General features: G+C 37.9%; 1 protein-coding gene across 3 annotated transcripts; it reads right to left on the bottom strand.

The window, feature by feature from the left end:
- Positions 1–1,758: 1,758 nt before the first annotated feature.
- Positions 1,759–12,211, bottom strand: LOC114735732 (transcriptional corepressor LEUNIG-like). 3 transcript variants are annotated; one of them, XM_028923456.1, is made up of 18 exons: positions 11,796–12,211; positions 11,314–11,411; positions 11,062–11,171; positions 9,736–10,122; positions 9,560–9,648; positions 8,078–8,156; positions 7,912–7,987; positions 7,648–7,697; positions 7,030–7,332; positions 6,707–6,901; positions 5,768–5,998; positions 5,536–5,680; positions 5,278–5,387; positions 4,954–5,103; positions 3,437–3,592; positions 2,948–3,064; positions 2,389–2,595; positions 1,759–2,179 (listed from the first exon to the last, which is right to left on the bottom strand). In XM_028923456.1, the coding sequence occupies exons 1-18, from the start codon at positions 11,825–11,827 to the stop codon at positions 2,036–2,038; spliced, it is 2,679 nt and encodes an 892-aa protein (XP_028779289.1). In that variant the 5' UTR covers positions 11,828–12,211; the 3' UTR covers positions 1,759–2,035. The 3 variants fall into 3 exon arrangements, with proteins under 3 accessions (XP_028779289.1, XP_028779288.1, XP_028779290.1); XM_028923455.1 differs by having other exon boundaries at positions 5,768–6,013; positions 11,796–12,207; XM_028923457.1 differs by having other exon boundaries at positions 5,536–5,653; positions 5,768–6,013; positions 11,796–12,206.
- Positions 12,212–13,748: the final 1,537 nt, after the last annotated feature.

Below are 13,748 nucleotides of genomic sequence, written 5' to 3'. Positions count from 1 at the left end.
TACAAGATTATTTGCCAACAAAATATGAAACGTATATAATATACAATATGATACAGTTTTTGACTACAAAAAAGGGAGTGAAGGGCAAGTCCAGGAAATGAACGTGAAGGAAGATGGGAGAAATTCAAAAAAAGAAACAGAGAATAAAGGGACAGTGACATTTGGGGACAAGACAATTTATTTTGCTAGATTCAACAAGTCGGCAAAGTCACATGCCACCAACGTAGTTCTTTTATTCTTGGATGTCTATCCCCTTTTAGGGTCATTGCCCCAGTTTAATTTAGCTTCCAATTCCTTCCAACTACCATGTGTTGCTGTTCTGTTCTTCTGTACATCACTACATTCAGTTCAGTTGTTCATAGGTCTTAATCAATCAATATCTCCATAAATATCCGTTAATTCCTTCAGATTTTTATCACCCAGAATCCCACATGCCGTTTCACAGCCTCCATACACTATTAATCTGACTCAACAAAACAATTCTTCCTCCCTCCTTCAACACTACTGACTTGCTCACAGACTACGATATTACAAATGGCATCAGAGGTATCACCTTCTGTTTATTTTTTAGTTCAGAACAAGATTCAGCGAATCTTTGTACTGTTATGGATTTAGAAGCATCAACGCGTTTGTTTTATTGTTTTTTTGCTGTCCCCTGTCATCTTTCTCTTTCCAATTTTTCCAACCAGACTGCTGCTGAATTAGAAAAAAGGGGACAGAACATCAGACAGTGGCACAATGGCTGTCTGGATGCAAAAGGATAAAGGGTAGATGGTACTTTTCAGCGAAACACAGGAAAAAAGGGTAGAGAATAGTAGTAACTCATTCAAAGTATTATTATTTTCTGTTTTTTTCATTCGAGGGGTCCAGATGAACACAGAACCATGCGTTGTTTTATTGTGAGACTCTATCTCTTTCACATGCATCAGCATATATATATGATAAGCACACCAGAGACTTCCAGCGAACTAAAGGGCCCTGATCTGCATCACGGGGACCAAAACTGACATATGACCTCACATAACTTCATAATAGCAAACCCTGCCCAGCTAGCTTGGGGATGAAGATTGGATAATTTATCACACCCATACTGCTGCTGCTAGTTGTAGTTAAATATAGAACAATACTATTTTAGAATAGCATTAGGTGACAGTAATTTAAGAAAAAGGTATCATATCTGGCTTCAGAGGAATATGGTTGTACTAGAAAGAAGTCTTAACAGGCCACTCATTTAGTAATGGCATATGGTTCTTGTCGCTGTCTGTGTCATTTTAAGCTCATAGGCATGTAGCAGGGCCAGAGGAGGGCGGGGTGGGTGAACATCATATACATGTTTAATAAGTCATCTACGTCCATTTTCCGTGGAGACCCTATTAGTGTTTATAATAAGTAGTGGGCCGTTGTTGGTTGAAGTACTGATAATGATAAGTTTATTGGGTGACTTGTGTATGAAATCGACAGGACGACAGGCACTGTTTTGTCGTCTAAATTTCACTTGCGCCAATTGTACAAGTTTCTGGGAGACAGACAAAAAACAAACTAGGTTCATTGTCAACGACATTAACGTGTGTGAACCAGAAAGGTGTTATCCAATAAAGACTCCTGAAATGGCCACATAGGCCTCAGTTCAAAACCCCCTTCCCTCCACTTTTAATTTTGTGACCAGTTTGTGATTTTGGCTTCCGCGAGAAAATGAAGTGACATCCCACGAGCATATTCATGGAAGTATAGAACGTACAGTAGCAACTTGGCTGAATGGACAGAAAATTCTATCAAACCGATTGATTTACCAACAACTAACTGCCAAAAGAGAGTTTAATGAACAGTTGATGCAGGAAGGGAATTTCCAGATGTTAATATCAATGCAAGAGCTAAACAGGCATATAACAAGGAATGGCAATAAAACAGGTTTGTATCTGAAGAGGGAGAAGAAGAAGGTGGGCTTGATGAAGCAAGAAAAGAGGGACAAATTGGTAAAAGCCTAGTCCTGTGTTGGAAGTGGTGCTAGTTGGAGATGGGCACAGAATCATTCAGCTTACTTCCAAAGCTTTACAAACTTGTCATGACTGGCGGAGGCAACCAAACCAGTTACGTTTGAGACTGCCAAGGAAGCAATTAGCCCTTCGTGAGCCGACAAAGTCATTGTCTTGTTCTCGGCCATATCCCAAAGCTCCAACGACTGCACCATACATTATGGATTTAAATATCATTTCATCAGAGCTATAAAACTGTTACAAGCACATTACTTGTATCCTATTTATTTATAAATAGATCAGAATTAATAAGGCCAACAGATGAAGATAAACACAATTTTACAAATCCATGGATATCCAGAAGAAGATGGACTATAAAGAAATATAAAGAAAATAAACGGTGTAATTGACTTGCCTGGTAACATCCAACGATCAGCAATGAAAAATATGTTGGATGGAAAACACAAGAATGAAATTTTTTCCCATTACAGCTCAGCTCATGGACACATTCCCCTTCACTCCCCGATCCAAGAGTCCAAACCCTGACCGAGTCCTCACTGACAGATGCAAGCAACTCCCCAGAAGGGTCCCAGCAGACAGAATGTATTGACTTCGTATGTCCCTACAATCATAGAGCCACAACCAAAGGGTGTTTTAAAGTCTTCTTGGGAAGTTAGCAAGTAAAACATACTCAAAAAGGCAGTTTCCTAAGAGGGGTTCACCCATTATTAGAGCATCATTATAGATCATTTACAATGAGGATAAAATTTTCCCAGTCTCAGATCAATTGAGCCATAGCTCTGTAAACAGCAGTTTTCACATTCGGGAATGACTATCTAGAATCGAATGATTATTGAGCCAGGTTAATCATTAATCCAAACTTGTTAGCCAAAAACGGGAGGAAAACTAAAACACAACCTTGGAAGGATCACAAAAATTAGTTTATCCCCAAATGTATGATGGTGTAAACCAACCTGTAATGAGTACTGGCATGTTTGTGTTTCCACATCAAGTATAGAGACAACGTTCTCTGCAGCAGCAGCAAGATACCTCCCTATGCGAGGTTGAAACCTCATCTGGGCAGTGCCACCCTAATCAGCACAAAATTGTAAGTATGGAAGATAGAGATATCAATAAAATCAATCATTTTCACCGAAAATAAAAAAATTCAATCATGAGCTCTCTATTAATAACTTGAGCTTTTAGTTTTAGGATGAAATCGTTCATAACAGAGCACAAGAGCCTCATCTGTGCTTTATTCATGCTTCAAGCCTAAAGGGATTTTGCATAAATGGGTGCGTTAGAGATATCAGTGAAATAATCAAGGCCTTCTCCACACAGCTTAAGCTTGTGGGATGAATTAGTTCCTAACAACACCAAACTAAAACGGAAGTACAATCACTCTAAGGCACTCCCAAATAAAACAGATACATTATGAAATGCAAAGAAAACTAAGATTCTACCTTAGAGACTCTAGCACAGCTGCCATTATTTATGCTCCAATATCGTATTTCACCATCACCATCACAAGAGCAGATAAGATCCTCTTTATTTGGATGAAAATCTAGTGACATAACAGATGCGGAATGTCCTGTGAAGGTGCGAAGTGTATATCCAGGCTGCATAGGCAAAATATCTAATAAGCTTGAGCAAAACAGAAAATAGAAAAACAATCGCATAAGATACAGACTTAGAAAGCAAACTCTGCAAGCACACGATTGTATAAAACGCCAACCCAAAGATACAGCTGACATTCAAGTATACATTCAAAAATGAGGAAAATCTCTATGCAGATAGTGTATGCATAAATTAAACCCCATGAAAACTATCACGCTAACAATCTGAAAATTGAGCTAAGAACATATGATCTGTAACATGAATTATTTATTCCATAACATTAAAATTATGTTGCGATATAAATCCATTTTGGATGCAATACACACTCAACAAATGATTGAAACTTACTCAGCATAACTCCTGGGATAATAGAACAGAAGGAAGTGGTTTTAGCTGTTAGGAGTCACTCATGACAGAATAAGTGCGAAAGAAGTTATTAAGAAGTTATACTAACTAGTCCTTGTATAGTTGTATAACAGATTGAAGGAATTGTCATGCCAGTTGATGAATTCTGAATTCTGATTCTCTCTCTCTTTTTACTATTCTTTTTATCTTCTGTTCTTCTTTCACCTATCAAACTACAATCAACAGAAATTCCCAAGCTTGTGTAGATCTTAGATCACACCTGAATAATCATTCCCTATCGGAAAAGAATAAAGACAAGCTTCCTGCGAAAGCTGAGGTGAAAAACAGCAAAGCATGCGAAGCATGTAATGCCCGTTTCTCTGATAACTACCAAGGAACTGAAATTTAATTTTTCAGGAGTAGAATCCTGCATCAACAGTCTTGAGGAACAACTTCATCGTAAACTATCATAGCATTATTATTTTCATATGTATAACAAGTATTTTTCACTGGAAGCAAAAATTAATCTCCTTGGGATACTGAGAGCAAAAGGTAGACTGCTCCCAATTAGGTTTGCTCCACACGCAAGACTTAGAATCGAACCTCCAGCCATTTGCTTAGAGGATGAGAGCCCCTACCACGCCAACCTGAGTTGGTGTCGTAGCATTATACTAAAGAATAGTAAATTGAATCTGGAAAATCCACTGCCAGGGAACGCTATTGTAGGATAGTCTATCTTGATGTACAACATATTCAAAGCTTAGGTTGCTAGGGTAGATTTATTTAAGAGATTACACTCCTTTTGCACACTGTATCTACAAACCCACGGAACAATCACATGCATCAATTTTATTATCTCATGTACAAATTTTCTGCTAACAGTGAGTGCGTCACACGCTTCAAAGACAGCATGAACTATACCTTTGACGTAACCAATCAAAATAGAATTAGAATCCACAGAACGTACTTCTCAAAAGGAGTACACTATTAGAGTAAACTAGAAAATGAATATACTAACATTGTCAACATCCCAAACCCTGACAGTTTTGTCAAATGAAGATGTTGCAAGACGGGGCATGCTTGTACTAAAACGGACATCAGTTATCAAAGATGAGTGTTCTTCAAGAGTAGCTTTTGCCTTTAGAGAATCTGCGAACCATAAGACAGCCTGCATGGCAAACCATCAGAAGAAAAAGGTAAGATATTCTATATATAACAAATATGCAGAAACCAATTTCTTCTGGTTTCTAAAGTCAAAGACATAAAGTCACAGATATTGTCAAGAATTTGGTTGACCATTTTATGTACTGGATCAGACATGATTCCAGGCTAATCAACTAACCTTTTTGTCATGGCCACCACTTGCAAGCAATTTCCCATCAGATGAGAAGTGGCAACAGACAACTTTGCTTGTACTAGCTCGTACAGAATTGACTTCGGCAAATGAGAAACCTAAAACCAAAGCAAGTCACTGGCCTCAGACTAAAGAGATTTGACTTTTCTGAGTTGGCATCTCTTAATGCTAGTCAAGAAACAATACAGCTAGGACGAAGCCAGAAAATGTTATGATCAATTACAAAAAAAAAAAAAATTGCTGCACCTTTGCTTATATCCATGCAACGACCAACAGCATCTCTAGGGTCCGTATCATCATGGGATAAAAAAGACTCAACATTGTCATCAAGACATCCATCATCAACAAATCGATCCATGTCAGCCTGCAATTCAAGATCCTTATCATCCCACTGCCAAAATGGAATGGCCATGAGTCTACATGCAAGGAATTTATTATTCCTTCCATCAATGGAAATGTTCAAGAATAATCCACCTACCAACTGATTTGAAGGTGATGTGAGAGTTCCAGTGCCGTCAGTGCCAAACATCACAAGAGGCTTTGAAGAACTACCATTATGAGGCACAGCAGGCATCGATATCACATCACCAGGAGTATGAGTTGAAGGGGTTGAGGGAGCTGAACTTGGAGAAGGGCCTGTCGTATTTGCTGTTCCTGAGCTATTGGCAGGACCAGAAGAAGATACGGGCTGCTTTCTCTTTCTCCCAGTCTGGTTTTTGGAAGCCTTAAAGCAGTGTGAAACACCTTGTAAGGAACATATTAAGGAAGAGGGGGCCCAATAGGGTACTTATATCAGAAGCTTCGTGAATTCAAGCACAGACATTTATATGCCATTAATTAGAAACTAGTAATTCATCTTTGAAACATAAAGGTGCGGCGGGGATTAAGCTTCAAAGGAACGAACCAGCAAAAGCCAAGTTTTCCACAATTATAATAAAAATATATCCCTTTCAGTATTGATTTACTGGATCATCATGTAGATTTCTCCATAAAACAGGTTACCTACGTTTACAAAATTTCAGGTTGAGGAAATTGATTTTGCAATAATTGAACTTAAAAACCAGTCTAATAATTGGCATGCAAACAAATTCACTAATCAATTACTGCTTGACTTGTAATACAAATTATTCCGTCATAAAAAATAATGGAATCCCAAAGATGAGAGAAAAAAGCCTTATATGACTAGTATTTTGGTGCCATGATATATCAAAGATGTGTGTCTATATAACTGTTTAACAAATAAAATCAAATGTGAGCATTAGAAAATTTCCAAGCTACTCATAACATTTATGCCTTTCTGTTACAAAATATTAATCACTAGAAACATGTTGCATAAGAATTCCACCGCGCATAATGAACCAAGAAATTGAATATTGCCTCTGAATAAGGTGATAGAAGCAACCAAAGGTTCGCTGACCTGATCATTTCCTCTGAAAGAGTTTGACATGCTCCCATCTGCTGTGACACTACCAATAGCCCCCACTTTGTCTTGCTGATGCATGTTAAGATTTGAAGTCTGAGATTGCTGATTTGAAAGAGCATGCTGTTGAAGCTGCTGCTGTGGATTGGTATTCTGTTGTTGATGCTGCTGATGAAACTGAGCCAATTTTAACTACACAAGTGAAAATTTTTGCTCAGTGTAAACCAAGAAACTTGGTGTAACTCGGTGTAAAGAACAGGTGAACAAATGATGTAAAATTGATAAGTGAATATGGACTGATAATTAAAGAGAATTAGCACCTTCATTAGCATATCTGTATCTCCACGAGGCAAAAGAGGACTGCCAGCTTGAAGTGGTGACCCAACATTTGATACCACATCACCAATGGGGTTTGAAAGACCATCCTTACTTAGGCCAATATTCCTATTATTCAAAAGCATTCTAAGTCGTCTATTTTCATCACTGCCAGATGGTGATGCAAGATTTTGTTGAGCAAGCATAAGATGTTGGGGCGACAACATTTGAAGTTGATGAAAGGGCTGAGGACCCTGCATAAAAGCCTTTTGCGGTTGGAGAAGACCAGAGCGTAGTTGATCCAACCCCTAGTAAGGGATAGAAAAATCTAGTAAATAGTGAAACGCAGTTACTCAATTACTGAGCATGCGTGATGCTGTGACAGTAGATAACTAAGCACGGTGCTTGAGGCTTTAGATAATAGGTCACATGTTCTATCAGATAAAAATTCTCTAGGATACAGATACAAGAAGAGGGGAGCAACCTCCCATACAGACTTAAGCTCCAAAAAAGGATTATATCATTTATGCTTGCAAGTGATCGTACAATGTGGAGGACCAGATGCTCCACCAAAACTAATAAATCCAATTTAAATAATAAAAAGGACGAAACAAAATACTTACTTTAAGTGGCCATCCCTTGAGAGTCAAATTGTTGCTACCTTGATTCGATCCTAACACAAAGAAATCTCCTGTCAACTAAATCTTTGTGTAAAGATGACCGCATGACAATGGGAAAATGTACGTGTTAAATTCCAAAACATTCTAAACCACAAGAGTAATGCAAAAAGCAAATTATGTTCAGATCAAATAGCATCACATGGTAACTAGTTCAGATCAATTAATCCAAGTCGACTGGAATAAAGGAATAATGCAACAAAAGATTACCAGGAATTCCTATCAATGATCCTTCAGGACCCGCAGCTCTAGGATTTAAAACAGGATTTATCTCGCTCTTTATATCCTGGTTGATTCATAATGGGAAGTCAGGGAAACACTGATAAGAAAGGAAGAAGTTATGCCGTCACTCTCATAAGTCATAACAATACCATACCGGAGTAGACCCTGGTAATTGTGGACTACGAGCTTGAACTTGTTGAGACATCCCACCACCAACACCATGCAACAATTGCCTGAAATCAAATTTTTTCGTGCCAACAATTTCAACACCCATAGCTTTAAGAAAACGTCAGACCACAAATCTAAGACGAGATTACATAGCAGATTGCCATTCATTCAAGTCAATGAAATAGTGGTAGACTTGGAAGAAAAATGATATTGTCAATACCAGAGGAATTCTAATTAACTCAAAAAAAAACCCAAAGAATCCTCTGAGTATCTCTATTTTGCATCACATAAGCCAAGTTTTATGGCAAAAGAAGAGGAGGAGGAGGAAAGGACAATGGAGAGAGATACGAAGAAAAGTGAATATGATTCAACTGTCAAATCTAAATTTCCCGCTTTTCTTCCTTCTACATTTATAATATAACTTATTCGAACTAACCAAGTCTCCACTTTCTCTATTTCATGTTACCTTTTTAAAGACAGAACTTAAACTATTACAGTTAGGTAATTAGCCTCTTATCTCCCTTCAATGGTTCTTTATAGTTTAAATTAGCAATCTCCAATCTTTCATCATTAATTCCACTAATTACAAACATCAGTCATTTCCTATCACAAGTCATTGTTCTAGAGAGTAGGTGGATGAATTTCAGTATGCAGGTGAGATGGGATTATTATATGATTTTGACTTCAATAGAGTGGTATATGGTAAAAGCAGTTGTAGAATGGCTGGGGTTTCAAGAATACCGAGTTCTGGCCTGGGGGAACATGGACAGAGGCATATTGTAATTTTGCAAGATACATAGTATTGGAAGGCATAATGGGATAAAAAATTCCAACAAAGCCTCTATTTCCAGTTTGAACTCTCCAAAGAAGTAACAAATAACATGCTCTTCAGCCGACTCTGCCCAACAATAGTTCTTTCAATTTTTATCAGAACTCAGAAATCACTCGTGCATCCTCTCTGTTTCAAAGGAAAACTCGTACTCAGTACTAAAAGAATTCTTATTAGCTCAAAAATCACCATCACACTCCTCTATCCCATATTTAGATCCATAGCAGAAGTCAGATTCTTACCATTGGGTAGGTAGCCTCTTAACAACCTTCAACAGTTCTACAAAAGCTTCAACCTAACATCTCCCATAAAAACCCGAAAATCTAGCTAATAACTTTTCTATCTTTTGTTATTATTTCTTCTTATCAAGGGCATCAAATAGCTGACCCATTTTCCAATAAATATTGTACATCCATTTGCCTAAAGAAAAAAAGAAACAAAAAATCGAAAAAGAGGGATGAGATTGGAGCAAAAAGTTTTATTCATTAATTTTCCCTGCAAAAAATTTGAAGCAAGCTTCAGCACCCGTTGCCATCAAACTCACAATAATCAAGCATATCTGCACTCTGTCCAAGGCATATGACAAGCATAATGATTTAAAGACTGAGAGGAATTTACACCAAGTTTAGAGAAAATTACCCCGAAGGTTGGCCAGAAACTGCACCTGACTTCAATATGGAGGCATGACTTGGGTCCAGGAGTTGGCCCATGTTCTCACCAAATCTTTGCTGTATGACAAACCAAACCATAGCTATGAATCAAAATCATAATAGCAGTTTATATTTTGATTATTCGAAGACCTGAATGCCCCATACCTTCATTGCTGCATCGTCCAAAGAATCCCTCTGAAGAGGCGGTTTTAACCTTTCCTCGTACATTTTTGTGGCCAGTGCATTTGCAGTACCAGGGTTTTGCCGCATCAGCGGATTCTCAACTATCCCATTTGTACTTCCATTTAAGAGATGAGATCCATCTCTTCTCTGCTGTTGTGGTGGTGGCTGCTGTTGCTGGGGTGGTTGCTGCTGTTGATGCTGCTGCTGTTGATGTTGCTGCTGCTGCTGCTGTTGCTGCTGCTGCTGCTGCGCATGCCTCTGCATCAGAAGCTGTTGGATCTGCATGTGCTGCTGCTGCTGCTGTGACTGCTGGGGTTGTGGCTGCTGTGGCTGCTGTTGCTGCTGCTCCCTTCCCTTAAGTAACTGTGTCTGCAAATGCAGTTTTACATGCCATAAGCTTCAAGCACTGCCTCAAGTTTTTTCCTTGGGAAATTATCGGAGAATTTTAGGTCCAGAATGCCATCAACTTCATTAGAGTAACAAAAATGTTGAATGCAATTCCAGTCAAACCAATTCACCAGTTTGACAACACAGCTAACACCCGAGTCTCTCCAAGCAAAACAAACAGATATATCAATAATGAGTATAACGATGAAGAGAAAAAGTAACCTCCTATCACCTATGAAACACGAACACTTCAACAAGGTGCGACACTTCTAATTGCATCTAGATAATATAAATTCTGTGGTAGCATGTGACGTCCATGTTCAATTCCACGCCTAAAGAAATATAAACCATGAAAGCGAAGTAATAATGGGTTGAAATGCCTTGTAGGCATCAAGTCTCATTAATAACAGTTGTTTTAGGGATGGGTTTCAAATTGTATTCCAGCACCAGCAGGGAAAGAAAATAACAGTCTGGCGCGTTAATATTTGTCAGGGTGAATGAACAGCCATGAAGACCTCAGGCATAATAGCAGTATTAAATCATTCAGCCAGAGCTAGTCATTTTGTCAGTAATCAGGAAGCGAGAGAAAGTAAATCTCAGATTTCCACGAATTAGTTGATTAAAAAGATGTACTAAAATGACCCTGATGTTCATAGCAGCTAAATTATACATAGAAAGAAACAGCGATAAAAATCAGCCATCAGTTTAGGGAAACTGAAGAACTGTAATCCATGTGGAAAATAAAGTTCCTTATCCTTACGGAATACAGGAAAAGGAATCCTTGCATTTAACTACAAAATATGAAATGAAACAATCAAAATACCATATTTTCTCTGTCAGCATTCAAGCACCGTCATGCCAAAGAAATCTAACCTGAGGAAAGATACTAATAAGAACATAATAAAATATTTCCAAACCAACCTCGATATAAGATGCAGCAACCTCTGAGTGCTTCTCATTAGTCCGAGCGATAAATATATCCCAAAAAACAGACCACCACTCGAAGAGAAAACCTCCTGGAGCATCAATTGCTGCCAAACCATATTGATATTAAAGGAAAAGAAATTAAATCAAGTAGATGAAATGCTACTACGCAAAAACTAGAAAGTAAGAGAAAAGACCACATCTAAACCCAGCCTTTTCTGACTAGAGTTCTATTTCCATGTAACTCACCGACAGGATCGGATGATACTTTTCCTTCAGCTTGAAAAGCCTGAGCAGAAGCCTTCAAATCCCTCTTTACTAAGTAATCATGTATGTAAACGTCTAACCTGAAATTTCAAAGCACAGTAACAAGTCGTATCTGTATTTGAAAAGAGAAAGATTGAATCTTTCCAGTGTCATAAATTGACTCCAACGAACCCATTGATAATTCATTTGAACGTAAACCCCTTAAACTGGCAAACTGTGAACCCTAAGATACACAGCATAATATCTTCACGCATTAATAAGATACATACATTAAAAACAAGCGTGTGTAGAGAATAAAGCTTGAATAAGATGCCCAGAAACATCAGAGCCCGAAAATCCAGAGAAGAAATAGATAAATAAAGAGAACAAAGAGGAAACGCTCATTGAAGGTGAACAAACAGGATGATATGCCATACAATCCCAACAAAGATGGATGAAATTGAACAAGAAAAAGGAACGCTTACATCTTGTCAGCTTCCCAGTTAGTCTGAGACATCTTGTTGAGACCAAACCACGATCTGGTCCAGCAGAGGACAAACTTCAGAAATACCCAGGCAGGAAAGAACTTGCTCTGCTATGAGCAATATTGAACCCAGTACTGAAAAGCTTCAATTGTTTATGCGACAACGAAGAGAAGAACACGACAAAAATGAAGACACTTTAGATGCCAAGGGAGGCAGAAGAGAAGAGAGTGGGAGAAGTGGTGCGGTGGTGGGGGCAAAATCCAAGGGATGAACAGGGGCTACTCCTCAGGTTTTAGCAGAAACGGAAAATAAAGATTTCTGATTCTTTCCAACTATATCATTGATAATCATTGATCGTTAATCATTAATCTTGATCAAATATTATAAAACGGGGAAAATGACGGGGAAAGATATGTGGGAATACCTTTTTATATGCCAAAAAAAATGAATCTTTTGTTTTGTCAAACTTATTTTTTGTCTATTTAACCTTCGCTTTTGCAAGCAAGCTGAAACCTTCTTTTGACGGCTTCGCGGGGGAAAGTGCTGCTGTTGCAGATACCGCAATGAAACAGATGAATTAATTACCAATTCGCCCCTCAGTTCTTGTCAAATTTTCAGCTGATGGATTTGAGCTCAGGGACTACTCTCTACCTGAATGACTAAAATGACCTCATTAGACTTGAATTGAAAATCCCTGACCAATGACCTGCTATTCCCCTGTTCACAGGAATTCAGCATGTCAGACACACGGACAGCTTGTACGGGGAATTTAGTAATTTCACTCCCCCACCCAGGTCGATCTATTTATGAAATTATGAATTATGAATAAACCCCCCTCGCTACCACGCCGTGACATTTCCTGGAATTTGGTAAAACATTCCCCTCGGATGGATAACGAATCATGGATCCTCGAGGGAACCGAATCTAGCATGAAGGATTAGCTCACTGATTTCGGATTATAAACGCAAGTAGACACCCACTCCCTGCTCTCAAAAATTGACTCTTCTTGACTTAAAAATCAATAAAGATATTTCTCACATTGAACATGTGAGGAGAGCATGTTTTGAGACTGGTTTGAAAAAACTGTAAAAATTTATGGAGTGAAACGGAAGCTTAACTAACGCGTAAACTAAATCTGTTTTAGCAAGGCATCACGTGGAGCTTAGGATCCGTGTCCGTGTCCTTCATGCCTCATCAACCGTAGAAAACAGTTGGGGAATGTCTTGAACTCTTGAAACGCTGAAGACCGCTCTTGTACCTTGTCGTTTACCGATGGATAGAAATAAGAGTATAATTTTAAAAATATTTTTATAATATCCAAAATAAAGTGAAGGAGCTTATTTTAATTTATGAAAAGGTATTTTTAAAAAGTGATTTTGAAATTACTTAAACACCCCTGAATAGATATAAATCAAAATAGATTATGATCAGCCCACTGTAATGCTTTCATTTTAGTATTGATAAATTTTTATAGTGAATAAATGTTGCTTCAAATCCCATGGTCGGTCGGGGAGAGAAAACATCCCACGAGGTGTGCTAGAATCACAATTAACCATCGTTTGGAGAAAACATCGCCATCAAAATAGATTATAGATTATTGGGAACGATTTTCGATAGCAAAGTGTAAAAAATGCAACCAAATATAAAACCGATTGAGAAAATAGGTGATGAAACTGAAATCAATTTGATCATAATTAAAATAAGAGATAACTTGTTAAAAAATCTCAAACACAATTATTAAAAAGTTTTCATAACAACAAAACAGTTTATAATGATAAGTTTCAAAACGGTAAATAACAACTACTCACTTGTCATTAAAACTTATTGGTAAATTTTTTTCTTGAGACCTTAGCATGATTCTCTTTAAAATAATACTCCTCCGATCCTAATTATAAGAAATTGACTTATGTGAGGAGATTAAGGAAGTAAGTTAAGTTGGTTATTTATAATTAA

Source organism: Neltuma alba, unplaced genomic scaffold (genome assembly GCF_004799145.2).
Source record: "Neltuma alba isolate B1F8T4 unplaced genomic scaffold, ASM479914v2 tig00013249_pilon, whole genome shotgun sequence".
Lineage (NCBI taxonomy): Eukaryota > Viridiplantae > Streptophyta > Magnoliopsida > Fabales > Fabaceae > Neltuma > Neltuma alba.
Note: the sequence above shows the minus strand (reverse complement) of the source record. Positions and strands in the feature narration are given on the sequence as shown.